General features: G+C 35.2%; 1 protein-coding gene across 1 annotated transcript; it reads left to right on the top strand.

The window, feature by feature from the left end:
• The first annotated feature begins 3643 nt into the window (after positions 1 to 3643).
• On the top strand, positions 3644 to 17515 carry LOC122580320 (histone acetyltransferase HAC1-like). Its single transcript, XM_043752596.1, has 17 exons — positions 3644 to 3735; positions 5179 to 5467; positions 6901 to 7009; positions 7432 to 7747; positions 7833 to 8330; positions 8789 to 10344; positions 10489 to 10785; positions 10882 to 11160; positions 11251 to 11379; positions 11462 to 11662; positions 12161 to 12303; positions 12387 to 12699; positions 13434 to 13573; positions 14381 to 14459; positions 15273 to 15665; positions 16280 to 16497; positions 17096 to 17515. Exons 2-17 carry the CDS (start codon positions 5289 to 5291, stop codon positions 17208 to 17210), a joined length of 4965 nt encoding a protein of 1654 aa, XP_043608531.1. The 5' UTR covers positions 3644 to 3735; positions 5179 to 5288; the 3' UTR covers positions 17211 to 17515.
• Positions 17516 to 18812: the final 1297 nt, after the last annotated feature.

Here is an 18812-nt window from a genome sequence, read left to right as displayed (position 1 = left end):
AATTTTGGAAAAAGCGGTCGGGGATAACCCCAAGGTTTGGTCAAAAAAGTTAGATGACGCCTTGTGGGCATTTAGGACGGCTTTTAAGACGCCTATTGGCACGACGCCATATAAGTTGCTCTACGGTAAGAATTGTCATTTGCCGATTGAATTAGAGCATAAGGCGTATTGGGCTTTGAGAAATTTGAACCTAGACATGATGGAGGCCGGTGAACTTAGGTTGTTGCAACTCCATGAGCTCGATGAGCTTAGATTGGGAGCTTATGAGAATTCCCAGCTTTACAAAGAAAAGACCAAGATTTACCATGATAAAATGATCCGTAGGAAGGAATTTAAGGTTGGTGCAAAAGTGTTGTTATTCTTGTCAAAGTTTAAAATCAAACAACCGAAATTGACTTCTAGGTGGATAGGTCCTTTTGTAATTAAACATGTGTATCCGTCCGGTTATGTCGAATTGTTTAAAAGGGATGGAAATGGGTCTTTCATTGTCAATGGTCATAGGCTCAAATTGTATTTGGAGGAGGAACAGGAGGAGGGGATAGTTGAAGAAATCCCCATTTATGATTCACAAGTTTGAAATGGTGATCAAGTCTAGCTCACGACTCGTAAATAAATTAAGCGCTTCTTGGGAGGCAACTCGTGTTTGATTTTGTTTTGTCAAATTGCTTTTAATTTCGTTAGATAGTTTTAATTTGTTTTGTCCAGAATGTGCAGGTTCAAGCGTGTTGTGAAGCGGATTGAGGTAAGTTTGTGTTTTCAAAACCGGAAAACAAATTGTCTGGAAAATTCCCCCACTGCGCCGCAGTGGGGGTGGTAAACTTGACTGCGCCGCAGTCCGAATGCTCGGCATAAAATGACCATGACCTCACTGCGCCGCAGTGAGGAAAGCCTTTAGTGGGTTATTTGATGGTGGATTATTGATTGCACGATCTTAAGGAGTATTTTTACCCCATTTTTTCTGGCGGCCAAAACCGAGTAAAAACTAAACGGCCAAAATTGAGTACAAACTAAAACAATAATGGAGGACAATATTGTCTTTTTATTATTATTTCAGTGAATGAATAAAAAAATGCAGTGTAAAAATCAGCAACCATTTTTAATAGTTTAAATTTGTAATTAATACGCATTAAATAACTCAACACTTTCCGGTCATTTTTTAACATGATTATTTTATTTTTATGAAAACTTATTACTTCATTGAACACTTTTAACACTAATGAATGATTCTCATATTTATTGATATATATACTTAAAAATGGCCATTTTTGTTTATCTTATGTTAAACATGGTTATGGGTTGACATTTTTTCATCATTCATCTCATATTCTTAAAAAAATTATAATCACGAGAGAAATATCGTATGTTTACGGGTATGCTACTAATATATTTAGCATGTATCATGAATACAAACTTTTGGAGCTAAAGACTATAACTCTATTATGAGAAAAGGACAATGTGTTTATGTGTATGTTAATAATATACTCAATATGTTATTTGGAAACCTTTCGAGCAAAATAATATAATTCTATCTTCATTCTTTAAGTAATGCATAAATCTTTAATACTAATGATGTCATTACGACTTTATAAGTTACCATTATTATAATGTAAACTTATATGATTCATAATTCATACAAGTTTCATCATCAAATAAATACAGCGTTAATATTGAAGTGCACAAGACACTATAAATACTACTTTTTTTTTATAATATGACATCTATAAGCTTAATGATCACAACCATACAACAAAAAAAATCAATGTTTTTTATAATATCACATCAATAAGCTTAATGATTTGACCATTAAAAAGAAAAACATATTTCATATTTTCAATGATAATCCATATTCTTATATAATGCAACATACTATGTCAAACTAGCAATAACACTATAGATGATACGACCTAGTTACTAGGCTAAGTATTACAACAATCCAACTCAACATGCTCAAGAGCCTTATAGATTGAAGACTCCACCACGTCCAAATGGATTGAAGAATAAGTCTACGACAGTTGCATGTTTAGGAGCATTACTTTTAATTACGTCCACGTGACCACGTTCTTATGCAAAAGAAAGATGTAATTTTATTTATGGTAGTAGTAGAATGGTAGTTTAGTAATAGTAGTTATCCTTGTATGCGTATGTTAGTTTCTAAAGGAAATAAAAGAAAAATTGGCAAAAGTCCCTGTCTTTCCCTCTTTGTTCTTGGAGTTCCATCCACTTTATTGGTTACTATCCTTCCGACTTTGTAAGTTTTCTCCGTAAACCTATATATTGGTGTTGTCATTGAGCCTTGGCCTCCATGGCTTTGGAAGAACTGAAGCACCCCGTGAGGTTGGACAATACTTTTCCTATTACGCAATATACGAGGAAAACCGATTTCCTTATGTTGTTGACTTCTTTGATGATGAATCTTTTTATTGGTTCAATTCATGGTATCGAGTTCCTCACTACCTCACATGACAATCCTTCAGTTTTCCATGTTGGTATGGTCCTAGATAATCTTCATGCATCATGGTAACCTAAATGCCTTGTTTCCATCTATACTTCCATACGGGGAACCACAAAATTTAAAAATAGCTTTCCCATCAACCATATGGTTTGTTGACATTGAACCCAAAAAAGCTTCATTAGGGAGGCCTTTAGGCATAACTTTGTGCACTAACTTGAGCTTAACATTAAAGAGTGAAGACCTAAATGACATCGGACAACACGAATGACGACTACCGTGGCGAAATCGACTTGTCCTTGAGGACAATAACATTTTTAAGTGCGTGAGAGTTGATACAACCCAATTAATTGGCCAAGTATCACAACAACCCAACTCAACAGGCTGAAAAAACATAATAATTGAAGACCCCAATTCAAAAATAAGTATACAGTAGTTACATGTATTGGCAGAAGGTAATGGAGATGGGGGAGGGTTGTGGCCTTCCCATATTTGAGCTAAACTAAACTGTCTTTCTGTGAAAATCTAAGAGCTATGCGTTGCTTTTTTATTTTTAATTTTTTGTATTTAGTATAAATGGAGTTTCAAAGTTGTAGAGTTCTATGAAGAAAATGAAGTATTGGATTAGGACCCATTTTCTTTTTTCATCTTGCTTTTTAACTTTGTGGACTTTCTTATATTGAATTTCATGTCATATGATTCCATTCAATTATATTAAATAAGCATATTACATCTATTATTCTTTTGGTGAAGCTTTTCTTTTTCTAATACTTCGATCAACTGTGTTTGACCGGTGGTTACATGCATGTTTAGGAGCATGACTACTTGTCAATTTTTACGTCTATTATTCAAACAAACAAACATGACTAAAACTCAAAAAGTATGGCTGAAATCAAACAAACATGACTAAAAATAAAGCCCAATACTTGGTCCTCGGTCTAACCTTTTAGACCCGAAAACCGAATATAAACCGAGCATGGACTGAACCGAAGACATCGGTCCGGTCCTCGGTTTTAAATTTCTGAACAAACAGTCCTCGTTTCGGTCTTGTACAAGTCCGGTTCTTGGACCGTGAACACCCCTAGTACAATATATATATAAGTCCCGATATATAAACATGTGTATTTTTACTACTGTAGTATATTACCATATTGACCGTACGAAAAATTCAACCCCTTTCCTGTTTCTCACTTCATAAGTCGCGTGTCTGTCTGAAAACATCTCTTTTTTTTTTCTTTCTTTCTTTGTTTTTACTAAATTGACACAAATCCAATCATCAATCGAAGGTATTCTTATCTTACATATATATGCACACTATACGATCTCTATTATTCTTGATTATATATATGCCCTAATTTTCATTCAATTCCAGTTTCTTCTAATTTATCTTCAATCAATCGATTTAAAGATTGAAACTTTATCCAATTTTGATAATACCCATATCATTTTTCAGCTTTTTAAGCTTTTAATTATTTAATTATGTAAAAAAAATGGAAAATTAATATTGATTACATGTAAAGTTAAGTGCTTTTTTGTTTTTAGGCAATTGGAATGTGTTTTTTAATTGATTTTAGATAGTTGGTTAATAAGGTTTGATGTTTTATAGATTCAAAATGTGTGAATTATGTAATGTTGACTGATTTTAGTTGGATGCTTGACTTTTTTAGTGTCAGCATTTTTGTATGTTAGTAATATTTGCATTTAATTAGTTCGGATTTGTGAGAAATGGCCTTTTTCGGTGTTTGTTTTATTAGGATTTAAAAGAAAGTTGAAAGATTTATAGGCTTGTGGCTATGGACACACAAGAAAAGCAAACGTGGAAAAGCAGTAAAATTCTAGTCCTTTTTTCGATGGTGTGATGGGAATGAAAATCTATAGTTATTGTTGTTTTGCTCGAGTTCTTGTATTGTTGTTTTTGTTGTTGTGGTTTTCTAGGGAAAGAGACGATCTTTTTAATGAATGGAAGTGTTATTTTGTAAAATGGAATGGATGTTGTTACACATTTTAGTATAAATGTTATTTTTATAGTATTAGTATCATTTTTAAAAGAATTAGTTGGGATATATGATGTTGTTTGGTGTAGGAGCAATGTGATGCATATGCTTTTTCGTGTTTGTACTATGAAAAATGAATTTAAAGATATGTTATGCACCAACGCACGTGTTTATCCATATATACCAGTGTGTAAAAGAGAAATACACAATAAATTTTAGTGCTTTTAGGATGTCCTGAATAAGTTTGAGTCGAGTTTTTATATAGGCATTATTATGGTTTTACTAGGGTAAGTGAAGATCTTTATGTAGATGAAGTATATGGTTAGGAGTTGGTGGGTCGGACGTGGAGATTCATTACGGAACTTATTTTGGCAAGAAATATATTTCATTTATTGCGAGTTATGTTCATTTGTTTCTGTTTGTGTTATTGTTGTGTTAGGGTTTGATGTCTTACAGAATCAAATGTGTGTATTTGATACTTTGACTAATATAGCTGGTTGATGTTTGACTCATTGTTGTAAAATTTATTGTATGTGGTTACTTGATTTAGTAATATTGGCATTTGCATTAGATAGATGTTCGAAATTACTAATCTAAGTCAAAAGATATGTAGGTATGTATGCTTATGAAAAGTGGAACAAGAAATATATCCTACTACCTTATGACCGTGACAGTTACAATCTATAATTTTTGTGGCTATACACAAGTTCTTATATTACTGTTGTGGTTTTTTAGGGAAAGTGAAGATCTTTTCTACAGATTGTATAAGGAGCCTGTGATCTGAAGTGTGGAGTTGTCATTTTGTTATGAATTAAATATAATAGCAAAAAAGTGAGAGAATAAAAATGAATCTACAAGCACAAATTGGGGGACAGTATCCGAGGCAGGTTTCCAATCAAGCTGGTAATTCATTGCCTGCCATGCAGCAGCAACCGAATATGATGCAAAACTCCGATGGTACCCATGTTTCACACAATACAGAGTCTGGCTCAATAAATGCACGCCATTTTATTCAAGATAAGATGTAAGCTATTTTTTTTTTCATATGTGTTTCTATATCAATGGTGCTTTGTGGATGTGTTGCAAATGTATATACTAGCACAGTTGTTAGACTCTTACAACTTTATGAGTCAAAAGTCAACTCATATGAGTCAAGTCACACCGAAAAAGTGGCAATTCTGTAGGTACTCTTAGTTGCTCCTGACTCTTAGTCCGACTTGCGAGTTGGGGTGTGAGTCTGTCCGAGTCGAGGCCAGTCGTAAACTTGTTCGAGTCAAGAGAAGAACAATGAACCAATAATTGTCATAGTTTTATCAGTATCTATGTATATACATTGGCTATGTATCTATTAAATATTAAAGTTATATACATGTGAAAGATGCGTAAATATATGCAAAAATTAATGTATACAAACTATATTTTTATATGTAAAAATATTAATACATACACAATTATATATATATACACCAAATTAAAAATATCCTGACTCTTAGTCGAGTCACAAATAAAAAGTCTGGGATTTCGAGACGCGACAACTATGTATACTAGTATAATGTGTTATGTGGGACATCTGGGATCAGATGGAAGGTTGGGTGTACATTTTGTTCACTATTTAATGATTGTATAGTTGTGTTGGATGTTGAACAAATGCCATTTGATGGTGTCACCATAGATTGTCTAGGTGTCACCATATTAGTATTGATGCAGACGTGCACTTATTGGAACTCTAAAAAAGTATTGTTAGAATTTAGGTATTCCTGACTAAATTTGATATAATTGCATTCTATTGTTTTCGGCTTGCATGATTACATCGTACTTTTTACGTTGAGCATGTCCCAGTAAGTTATTCCTGTTTCATACTTTCATTCAGAATGTTTACCTTTTTGGTCCCAACTACAATAATGAGATAAATATCTATGATCTTATCATTTTACAAATACTTTATATTCACTTAATTTTCTAATGTTGTATATTTGTATTGTCGGTGAAGGAGTGCGTCTAAATATTGTTTAGGAAGTAGGAGAAAAGCATCAAGCATTGAACATTGATGACACTTATCTTCTCTATATATATTAGGGAGTATTTAATATTATGGATAGGTGAATGCATATGTACCGTTGTTTATTACCATGTATGCTGTCTACATTCTGGGGTTTCCTTTTTTCATCTTCTTCTTATATAACTTGTGTGGGCCTTCCGTAGTTAATTTTTCTTCTATATTCCAATTTGATAAGATTTCTTTGAAGTATTGCTATTGCATCCTTGTATTGCTGAAAAAGAGCCCTATTTATAGATCTAAAAAGCTTAATCTTGATCCTTCTATTAGAACTCCAAACGCCACCAACCATTATAATCTACCTTTTCATGTATGATCATTCTTCCTTTAATACGTAGTTAAAATTGACTGATGTCTGGAATAGATTAAATTTCTGATAAAAATCTTATCTTCTTCTTTAGCTACGAGGTACTTTTGCAGCGACAAACTGGGGAGATGCCTCCAAAGAACAACATTCAAGATCTTCTTAGGCGCTTGGAAGAAGGCTTGTACAAAACTGCTAGAACGAAGGTTTGTTTTTAATATAAATTTATTAAACTTTCACTTGATGTGTTTCTATGCTACTAGCTGAATGATTGCTTAGTTTGTACCTATCCTGATTTGGTCAACCCCAACTTTTGAAGTCTTTTTCTATTGAAGAACTAAAAAGGCTAAATAGTATTATATAGTTCTGGCATTAATGTTTAAAGAATCATGTGTTGCTGCATTCATGTCTTCTATTTTACTTTTAAACAAACCAAATGTATTATGTTCTGTTATAAGATAAGGATTTAATTAAAACGCAATCAGAAAATGGTAGTAAATATTTAGGATTAAATGCTGCCATATAGGTTGCGGTTTAATTTTCAATCTATCTGCTGATTTGTTGGTTTTTATGAACCATGTGCTAGATAAACACATTATACACTACTGTGGTTTTTTTGTATGTTTAGGAGGAGTATATGAATTTAGGGACACTGGAAGCTCGTATACATCTTTTGCTCAGACGCACTCCTCCCAACAATCAAAATCGACAATATCAGCAACAGAATAATGCTAATGTTGCCATGGGAACAATGCTTCCAACTCCTGGCGTGGCTCAAAGTGGGAACTCAAACTTAATGGTTCCATCATCTACAGATAACACCTTGGTTGGTGTTAATGGTGGTAATAACATAATGTCATCAGCTGGCAATGCTGTAAACTATACCATGAATAACACCGGGATTTCCAGGGGAATGCACACTGGTTCATTTGGCTCAACTGATGGTATTTCTATCTTTCACTTGTTGCATATTTTTATCGTATTATTAACTTCTCTTCTTTTAAGTACAATTTGGATCCTCTTTTTCAGGTTTAACAGATGGATCTCAACAATCGCTGTCCAATTTTTCTGTAAGCTCAGGTGGAAATAGCTTAATTTCATCTACGGCTGGACAAAGAATGGGCAGCCAAATGATGCCTACTCCTGGATTTAACAATAGTAATAGCACAATTAACCAATCATACATGAAGTTGGAGCCAACTAGTAATGTTCCTGTTCTCCCGAGTGCTGACACAGCAATGGTGTCTCAGTCGTTGCAACAGAAGCAGCAAGTTGGTGGCCAAAACAGCCGAATCTTGCATAGCCTGGGAAGCCATATGGGTGGTGGGATCAGGTCTACTCTGAATCAAAAGCCCTATGGGTTTCCAAATGGAGCATTAAATGGTAATTTAGGGATGATGGGTAAAAATTCACAGGTGATTAATAGTTTGGGAAACTCTGAGGGTTTTATGACAGATTCTCATTACGGAAACTCTCCCAAGCCAATGTCGCAATATTTTGATCAACATCAAGGACAGATATCTCAAGGTACCCTTTCTAGTTTTTTGCATTTATCTGTACTGGTGTGAAATGGGCAGGCCATGTGGGTCAGGGCAGGTCAAAAAACCGGCGGTTCTTGGTACAGGTTGAGTTGGGTTGACCTGGAACACCATTTGCCCAAGTTTTATGACGATAATTTGTGTGTTACTAAAATGACAAAGATATACTACAATAGTAATTAAATTTTTCCATGGAGTGATTAGTAGGTTGTGTGCATTAACAATACGCTTCAGACAACTTTTGTCCGTTTTCACCGTTTCATTTTTTACCTCTACTTTTAACTTGTTAGTGATAAAACATAATCCAAATCACCCCGTTGATTAAAAAATGGTTACAAATGTCCACCTCTAGTAATTTATTTGTCTATTCAGACCTGATCATGAATTTGATGCACATAGCATTTGTTAAAAAGAGTTTTTCTAATGTTCATATGGTTATTGTGGCAGGTGATGGATCTGGAAATTTTTATGCTACAACAAGTTCAGGTACGTCGCTGATGAATGTGAACCCGGTAAACCTATCGGCATTACAGAGAACAAGCTCCCCCTTGGTGGTTAATCAGTCAAACTCGCACAATTCTGCCCAGCCTGCAAACTTGAAGCCTTCAGTAGATCAATCTGAGAATGTGCATCCTCAGCAGTCTCTTCCGTATCAGCAACAATTCCTTCATTCTCAAAGGCAACAGAACCAGCAGAATCAGCGACTACCATATGGACAGTCTCGGATGATATCTGATTTGGGCACTCGAATAAAATCTGAGCCTGGAATGGAACGTCATAATGAAACTTTTCAGCCACAAGTTTATGAACGTTTACAGTCGACCCAAACAGCTAGTTTCCAGCAGAATTCTGGCTCTCAGGATATGAGTTTATCAATGACAGAAATTCCAGATCAGCAGCAACAGTTTTTGCAACAGCCTTACGTTGATGTTGACTCTCGAAGTAATGTTGGTCGATCAGGTCAACCAGAGGCAGGAGTTCAGGGTCAATGGCATTCAAGATCACAGGAACCTTCAAATCAGTTAGGTAACTTGTCAAGCGAACTGAAAACTCAAGAGCAATTTCAGGGAAGGAATGACCATACTCAGAAGAACAACATTCTATCTTCAGAACCGTCTATGGCTATCAAAAGATCAGTAGACGCACCATCTGCAAATATAGACCGTGAGTTACAGTACAAGAATCAAATGAGATGGCTTTTGTTCTTACGGCATGCTCGTAATTGTGGTTACTCCCCAGGCAACTGCCGAGAACTCAATTGCATCACCGTTCAAAACTTGTGGAAACATATCAAGACATGCAATGATGTTCAATGTCAATATCCTCGCTGCCATAAGTCGAAAACATTAATTCATCATAGCAAGATCTGCAAGGATCAAAGTTGTCCTGTTTGTGCTCCGGCAAAGCTCTTCTTGCAGCGAGTAGCGGTACGTCAAACAAAATTTTCACAGTCGGGAAATAGATTGTGTGATTATACTACTAGAATGAGTCCATCTGTAGTTGAAACTACAGAAGATCTACATCCTTCCGTCAAGCGGATGAAAATTGAGCCACCATCTCAAACACCAGTTTCTGAAGATGAAAGCTCAATCATGCCAGTTTCCATCGCTAGTACTTCTGAAGGTCTTCAGGATTGTGACACCCGTGTACCACCAAGATATGAGGTCACTGGAGTGAAAATGGAAGTTCCTACAAGTTCTATGCAAGGAACCCCCGCGATCACTGAGGTGGTTAAGAAGGATTACATGGAAGAGTGCATAAAAGTTAAAACTAGTGATGGTGTCTCAGCCTTGTCAAAGGAGGCCACAGGATTCCCTAAGCAAGAGTTTCTTAAGATTGAGGAGGTGGGCCAGTCTAAACAAGAAGATGTACCACTTGTTACCGAGACTTCTGGTGGAACCAAATCAGGGAAGCCAAAAATGAAGGGTGTATCAATGACAGAACTGTTCACGCCAGAGCAGGTTCGGGAGCATATAACCGGTCTCAGGCAGTGGGTTGGCCAGGTTAGATAGCTGGATCTTTGTTGACATTATTGTCAAAGGGTTATTTTATACATCTTTACCTTAATGCTTGGTGGGAGTGTGTGTTTTCTTTATGTGACAAGTTATTCATCTTGATTCTTATTTTCATTGTTCTTTTCTGTACAGAGCAAAGCAAAGGTGGAAAAGATTCAAGCTATGGAGTTCGCAATGAACGAGAATTCATGTCAATTATGTGCAGTTGAAAAGCTCAATTTTGAACCGCCACCTATATATTGTTCACCCTGCGGTGCTCGGATAAAAAGAAATGCAATGTTTTACACCATTGGAAGTGGTGATACACGTCATTATTTCTGTATTCCGTGCTATAATGAGACCCGTGGAGACACCATAAGTGTTGATGGAACTAATTTTTTAAAAGCAAAATTAGAGAAAAAGAAGAATGACGAGGAGACAGAAGAACCGGTATGCTATGTGCTATATCTGTTGACTGTTGTAAATCTTGTGTTAATGTAGTAAGTTTTTAAGTGATAAGCATTTAATCTTTCCACCTTTTTACAGTGGGTCCAATGTGACAAATGTGAAGCTTGGCAACATCAGATTTGTGCATTATTTAATGGTCGTAGAAATGATGGGGGACAAGCAGAGTACACTTGCCCCAATTGCTATGTGGAAGAGGTTGAAAAAGGAGAGCGGGTCCCATTACCACAAAGTGCTGTTCTTGGAGCAAAAGATTTACCGAGAACCATTCTTAGTGATCACATTGAGAACAGGTTGTTCAAGAGATTGAAGCAGGAAAGATTAGAGAGAGCAAGGTTTCATGGCAAAAGTTATGATGAGGTGGTTTAAAGCTTCTGAACAATTTTGATCCATTTCTGATATTTCAGTTGATCATCATTATGGGACTGTTTACAATTTGTGTGTTATCAGGTTCCCGGAGCAGAAGCACTTGTTGTTAGAGTTGTCTCGTCTGTGGACAAAAAATTGGAAGTCAAACAGCGATTCCTTGAGATCTTTCAAGAGGAAAATTACCCCCCAGAATTTGCGTATAAATCTAAGGTATGTGAAGTTGTTAATATTGTAACCATGAAGATGTTAATTTGACTAACTACTAAACTAACACTACTGTTGCTTGTTTTAGGTTGTTTTGTTGTTTCAGAAAATCGAAGGGGTAGAAGTATGCCTGTTTGGCATGTATGTTCAAGAATTCGGAGCAGAATGTCAGCAACCAAATCATCGCCGTGTTTATCTCTCTTATTTAGATTCAGTCAAGTACTTTAGACCTGAAATAAGAACAGTGACTGGAGAAGCTCTGCGTACATTTGTATATCATGAAATTCTGGCAAGTTACTAGATATTTCATTATTTTGAGTTTGCATTTGGAACTGGTTTCGGTTTTTGGGGTTTAGATGAATAGAATCTTCTTTTGATTATCTTATCATCGAAGGGTCAAACAAAAAGTTTTGGTTAATCAGTTTCATATTAACTGCAACAAAACTGATTATTCGAGGATATAATAAATATACTTACACAATTACACCTCATCTGTTAACTAATTTGAAAGAACTTTATTTCCATTTCTCAATCCGCACCGACTTTTCTTACAAATTTATATACATATATATACTATATCATTTCATATCAGTTTCGCAGACAGTAAGAGTTTTTGAAATAGTCACACCTCTGACCATTCAAACACAAATCTCAACAGCCCATTTCTGCTTCTAAATATAATAATATATTACATCAGGCGGTTTCTTTTAACATGTAATCTTCCTGTCCCCCTTCTACAATAGTGATCTTTGTTGAGTCTTATCATGTTTCCCTGTCAATTTTTCAGATTGGGTATCTAGAATATTGCAAGTTACGTGGGTTTACCAGCTGTTATATATGGGCGTGCCCTCCATTGAAGGGTGAAGATTATATCTTATATTGCCATCCTGAAATTCAGAAGACACCAAAGTCAGATAAACTAAGGGAATGGTAAGTGGGTGTAAAATATGCCCTACTTTGGTATTGTAATGTTAGAAATCATCTTTCGCTGATACGGGCTGTTCGCTTATCAGGTATTTGTCAATGTTGAGAAAAGCCTCCAAGGAAGATATCGTGGTGGAACTCACAAATTTATACGACCATTTCTTTGTATCTTCTGGTGAATGTAAAGCTAAGGTGACTGCAGCTCGATTGCCTTATTTTGATGGAGATTACTGGCCTGGTGCAGCCGAGGATATAATCTATCAGCTTCGTCAAGAGGAGGATGGAAGAAAACACAATAAGAAAGGGTCCATGAAAAGGACCATAACGAAAAGAGCTCTCAAAGCTTCTGGACAAACTGATCTTTCTTCAAATGCTTCAAAAGATTTGCTACTCATGCATAGGGTAATTTTAATCTCCAATATCCGATTTTATTTGTTAACACCATCTGATTTTCCTAGTCATATATTCGTTGTTATATTATTGCCAGTGATGTTTGCCAAATTAGTAGCTTGTGTAATTTGAAAGGTTATATGTGTTCAATATAAATTATATATTTTAAGCTACTTTCATAGGGTAGAAATAGAAACAGAAACTTAAGAACTTAGTGTGTGCTGCAAATTGTCATGTGACTTAGGTTGGATTGAATTATGGGCACTTAGAATGCTTCAAAATAGACCACATGTTATTTGAGTTATGTTGGGTTTGTTAATCTATCTGATGGAAACACCTTCACTATTATTTCTTTACTCTTATTCATATGTGTATATACACATAAGAATAATAGTTCAGTAATTTGCTAAAATATTTATTTAAATTACTATCCTTTGTGATTTTTTTTAGATATTGTTGTCATGCTATTTCTTTGGTTACTGGTCTTGCATATCCTTACGCCTATATGACCATCTTTCTCAATGGTTTTTTAAATTGGCTATATGGTCTACTCTCAGTATTAGTCACTTTCATTACTCTCCAATTGCATGGTTAACTTGTTGAATAGGTCGTTTTTTATAAAACTAGTTGCCTTTACTCTGGTATATTGTCACTAATGTAATCCTACTTTTATGTGTTTTTAACCTTGTGCTTCATCTTCTTTTCCTAATTTTGACATAAATTGATCATGCCAAAACTTTTTACAGCTTGGTGAAACAATATCCCCAATGAAGGAAGATTTCATTATGGTACACCTGCAACATTCGTGCACACATTGCTGTCTTCTACTGGTGTCTGGAACACGTTGGGTTTGCAACAATTGCAAAAATTTTCAACTCTGCAATAGGCAAGCACTATGATGTCTCACTTTTTGGTTGTTCATCTTTGGTTTAACTGTGAATTTGTCAACTCAATGCTGCCAAGTTTGCTTAGACACTTCAATGGAGATATAAAAGTGTGACATATGGAAATTTGTCGACTTATATGATTTGTTTGACGCGTATTTACCGTATCTATTTTTGTTAGATCCTCTATATAAATGAGAATCACAAAATGGGAGAACTCTGAGAACCACAATATTACATGTTAGTTTATATGTTAAAATATCCGTCTACATGTAAATTTACGTGAACAAATAAGTGAGAAAGATAAAAGAATCGAACACCTGTTAATGCACTTCTTTTTTGATCTGTTTACAAGTGAATGAACCAGGTTATTCACTTTTGAAAAATCAAATAACATGTGTTTTAAGAGGTTTTCAACTCTTTGTTTTTGGGTTATATGTGAACGTCCCAGTAATATTGAATATGAACGGACTTGTTCCCATGTGAATTACCATTTAATTATGGTTTGCCTCAGTTCTCACATTTTCCCAGTTCTCACCTTTCGCGTGGTTCTCATTAATGCTCTTTATTACTAGTATATGAAATACGTTTGAGCTGTTCCTGAGAGGATAGTACCTTGTCCATATTTTAAACATTGTTAGCTTACTAAATTTAAAAATCCGGTATGCTGTATGGATGAGCTATCCATGTTGATGCGCATTTTTAGCTCCCTTACAATTTTCATGTTGTCTACAAACTTGCATACCATTGGCCAGTTCTATATAATTTATGTAGTATCGGTGGTTGATTAATATTGATGTGTATTGCAGGTGTTATGAAATCGAACAAACGCTTGAGGAGAGGGAGAGACATCCTATTAACCAAAGGTTGAAACATCCACTTCATCCTGTAAGTTGCTTCCTTTCTGAGATGTTATCTTTGTGTACGAGATCTCCAGTAGCTACATTTTGACAGTATTTGTTCTCCCTTAATCCTAGGGGGTGTTTGGTTGTACATTTCAAAACTCATTATCCAGTTATAGGGACGTAAAGTAATAATCAGTTTTTACTTTTTGGATGAAGTGATTCAGATTCAGATTTGGGTGGTCAGTTTCATACCTGCTACAGCAGAACCGATTATTTAAAAACTATTAAAGTTACTTAGGTTACCCTCTTTTTTACCAATATTTCTTTGTTATTAAAACTATTTTTAATTTCTGAGATTTTTTATCTGATAGTATTCTGGAGGCGTTAACACACGATTTTTAAGAATAGTATATGCTGTTTGCTGCTAAATTGTAGTTAGTTCAAAGGCAAGAAGAGAAAAAAGAGTTGCATCTTCAACCAACTTACTCACATAAAAATGTGTGCAGAATACTGCATGCTACATGCATCGTTTTTCTTGCTCCTGTTTGGTTGAAAAATAAAAATATATTTGTGGTTTATCTAGTATGAAAATTTCTATTAAAAGAATGGTTTTGTTGGTCATTTTATCGATTAGTTTCTTAAAGTGATTCAAATCTTTCGAAAACTCAAGCAACTATCTGATTGGTACAACTTAAACTACAGAAACACATCGAAGCACAGCTCATATAGCAGTCATTTATCTCATTCTACTTATTCAATATTATACAATTAGTTTCAAAACACATCCAAAAACCCCTTGATCTTGTCTTGTCTGATTTGGCCATTAATTAAAATTCGAAATGGGTGAACTATGCAGGTCGAAATCGATGATGTAGCTACAGATACCAAAGACAAGGATGAGATTCTTGAGAGTGAATTCTTTGATACTAGACAAGCTTTCCTCAGTCTTTGCCAAGGAAATCATTATCAATATGATACACTAAGACGTGCCAAACATTCTTCAATGATGGCTTTATATCATCTTCACAACCCCACCGCTCCAGCTTTTGTGATAAATTGCATTGCATGCCGTCTCGATATAGAAACTGGGCAAGGTTGGCGGTGTGAGATCTGCCCGGACTATGATCTGTGCAATTCATGCTATCGAATGGGTAGAGGAACTGATCATCCTCATAAGTTAACACATCATCCGTCAATTGCTGAACGTGATGCACAAAACAAAGAAGCTCGACAATTGCGAGTTGTTCAGGTATATATATATTTCATACAGAGGTGGAAAATGGGTGGTTAGGTAATGAGACTCAATTCAAAATGGGCAATTCAATGCTAGGGATAGGGTTAACTAAAATACAGAAGGTATGCCACAATATTACTGGGCAAGCTAGTATCGGTATCGGAAACTCCGGATCTCCATAGTTGAAGCTACAATACTAATCCTTTTTGCTTTCTAATATAATGATTTTGAGGGTTTTATTCACTTACTTTGCATTGGCATTAGACCTGTTCGGCTTTTTTTCCTGTAAACTATATTGACTCAACGGTGTTGGCAGAAAATATTATCACAATAGTAATCTAAGTTTAAAAAGAAAAAGCAAGCTACTATGTTTTTTGCTTTTTAATAACTCTCAAATGTCTTTTAATCTGTTTATCCGGTGTGGCTAATCTCATGTGTAGTTAAAATTGTTAGCTTAATATGTTTGACCCTTCAGAAAAAAAATGCATAACTTAAATTGAGCCATTCATAGGTATATGAGCTGAAATTGCCACCTCTAAGTTATTGTTCGCGTGGTTTGTTTTTCTCTTCTAAGGATTATTTAAAAGTGGATAACATGGTATATTGGTTGGTGAATATTTGTAATGCAGCTAAGGAAAATGCTTGATCTTCTGGTTCATGCATCTCAGTGTAGAGCTTCGCAATGTCAGTATCCCAATTGTCGGAAGGTGAAGGGACTTTTCCGACATGGAATGCATTGCAAAGTACGTGCATCTGGAGGTTGTGGTACATGCAAGAAAATGTGGCATCTCCTTCAACTTCATGCTCGGTCATGTAAAGACAATCCATGCACTGTTCCTCGCTGCAGGTTTCCTTTCTTTTCATTATCCCACCACCATCATCCTTTTTTCATATTTCATTTTTCTACTGATATTAGATAGATTTTCATTCATAAAAAAATTTGCAATGTTTTACTTAACAGGGTGTGGTGAAAATGTCTGACCACTTCTCAAACATCTAAAATATCGCAACAACTTGTTGCATAAAATAATAACCCATTTGACCGCTCCATTCCTGGTCATGTAAATATTTAAGTTATTTGTTATCAAAAAGCAAAACAATATACTCAAAATAGACATTTAGAAGGCAGCTTCATTAAGAAATGGCAAAATGGTCGAGTTGTGTAACGTTCCATAAAAAAAACACTGGTTTTGGGTTTGGCACTTGTTTGCCCTTTTTGTGTCCCATTTCTTTTTTTATAGCGACTTTTTAATTTATACTTAACAAGTGTTTGACCCATTATCAGACAAAACAATCCAATTTAACCCATCTTCATTTAATTTGGTTAAAAATTGCCATCCCTACATTTGTCTTGGTACAATCCAAGAAGGAAAGAGCTGTGGTTTCCTTTTGGGGTTTTGGTTATCAAGCATCTGATATACATGGGTTTCTATGACTTGTTTCAGAGACCTTCGGGAACATATGAGAAGGCTGACACAACAAGCTGATAGTCGACGGAGAGCTGCTGTTATGGAGATGATGAGACAGCGTGCTGCAGAGGTTGCGGGCAGCAGTGGATGATCACATCATAATGTAAATATACATCAATGTACAGTTTTGTTTGCAGTCGCTTTGATTGGATGAAATTTCAAGTATATTTATGGAACGGAGCAGCAGCAGGTAGCTGGGCAGCATAGGCACACAAGTACAGACTACATCTAGGTTTGTACAAATGTAATTTAGAAGTCATGCAGAATGAAAACATCAAAGATAAGAGATTTTGTTTTTTTGGTTTCTTCGTTTTTTTTGGAATGGTAGTCAATACCTTAGGTTATGCATATATGTACTGCTTTTTTTTAATAGACTACCATCCTATCTTATAGTAACCATTTTCTTAGGAGCACCTGCTAATTGCTTGATTTAAGCTGTTTCAGCTTCTGAAGTTCACATGAAACCGAGGAATCATTTGTTAATTTTTTAATATAATGATGCACAAAAACTAAGGCGGCTTGAAATTAGATTTGATTTGTAAATTTAAACAGAAAAGACAAGCTGGAGGTTATATGATTACTGTACCGAAAATATCATGATCACAATTATCCAAGACACCTTGTTTGCAACAAGATTATTCATTTGATGCAACATGCCAAGTCTTTTCTTTCGTGAATACTTGACGACTAGAGTTGATCAAGCTTGTGAAAAGGGCCACCAAACTTTCTTCTATTGAACACTTGATTTTTAACATGATAGCTAGATGCCTGTGTTACATTGCTGATTGAACTTGAACGCGTCAAACTAACAGTTTCTTAAAATAAATCAAATAACTGGCTACGCATTTAAGTCATATGAACGTGGAAAACTACTGCTAGCAAAAGGTAAAATGCACACCACTCGGACCAAAAGTCACATCTGATTGAGGCTGTTTCAATAAAGTTTTTTCAGTAACACTTAAACAATCAAGGTACTTTCTACAATAATTAATCTTAGCTAGCTGGCGAGTCGCCCGGCTATGCAATTTAACAATCCACAACTATAAGGAGAAAATGGATGAGTCAGTTGCAAATACCATAAAGGAGCAGTTGAGTGAAAGAGTCATAACGCCGCTGTTTACCAATAATAAAGTGGTGTTGCCGACCGGAAAGAATGCCTATGATGTCATCGACGCCTTAGTGCCGGGGGACAATGCGCAATTGCTTGCAGCGATGTATCACGAAGTTTCGGTAATATCCCCATTTAGTTTCATTTTTTTTTATTAAAGGGATAATGTTAATTTTGTGATAATAATGGGTCATTAATCAATTTGAAACAAATAAAATAATATTATTGTAAACCACGTACGCCAAACCATCAACTTAAATAATGTTTAACTCCCTTGTTTTTTGTGACCCCTTGGCTTCTTTTCCTTTTTTTTTTCTTTCTTTTTTTTTTTCAAATTAACTGTTGACTTATTTTATTGTCACAAAATGAATGTTACTTTTTTATTGAAAAAAAAAGAAAGACATTATTTGCCTTTGAATCCGGAAAGTCAAATATCTGACTGTCAATACATTATATTCAGAGAAAGTCGAGTATTTGACTCCAATGTACAAAACTTAATCAGTATTTTCACGAACAGTCTAAGATAAAAAGTTTCCGTGATGTTTAATTTCAAACCCGGATCTCATTTGTGATTTTTTGAAAGTC

Source organism: Erigeron canadensis, chromosome 8 (assembly GCF_010389155.1).
Source record: "Erigeron canadensis isolate Cc75 chromosome 8, C_canadensis_v1, whole genome shotgun sequence".
Classification (NCBI taxonomy): domain Eukaryota; kingdom Viridiplantae; phylum Streptophyta; class Magnoliopsida; order Asterales; family Asteraceae; genus Erigeron; species Erigeron canadensis.
This window is presented reverse-complemented; position numbering and strand designations above follow the sequence as displayed.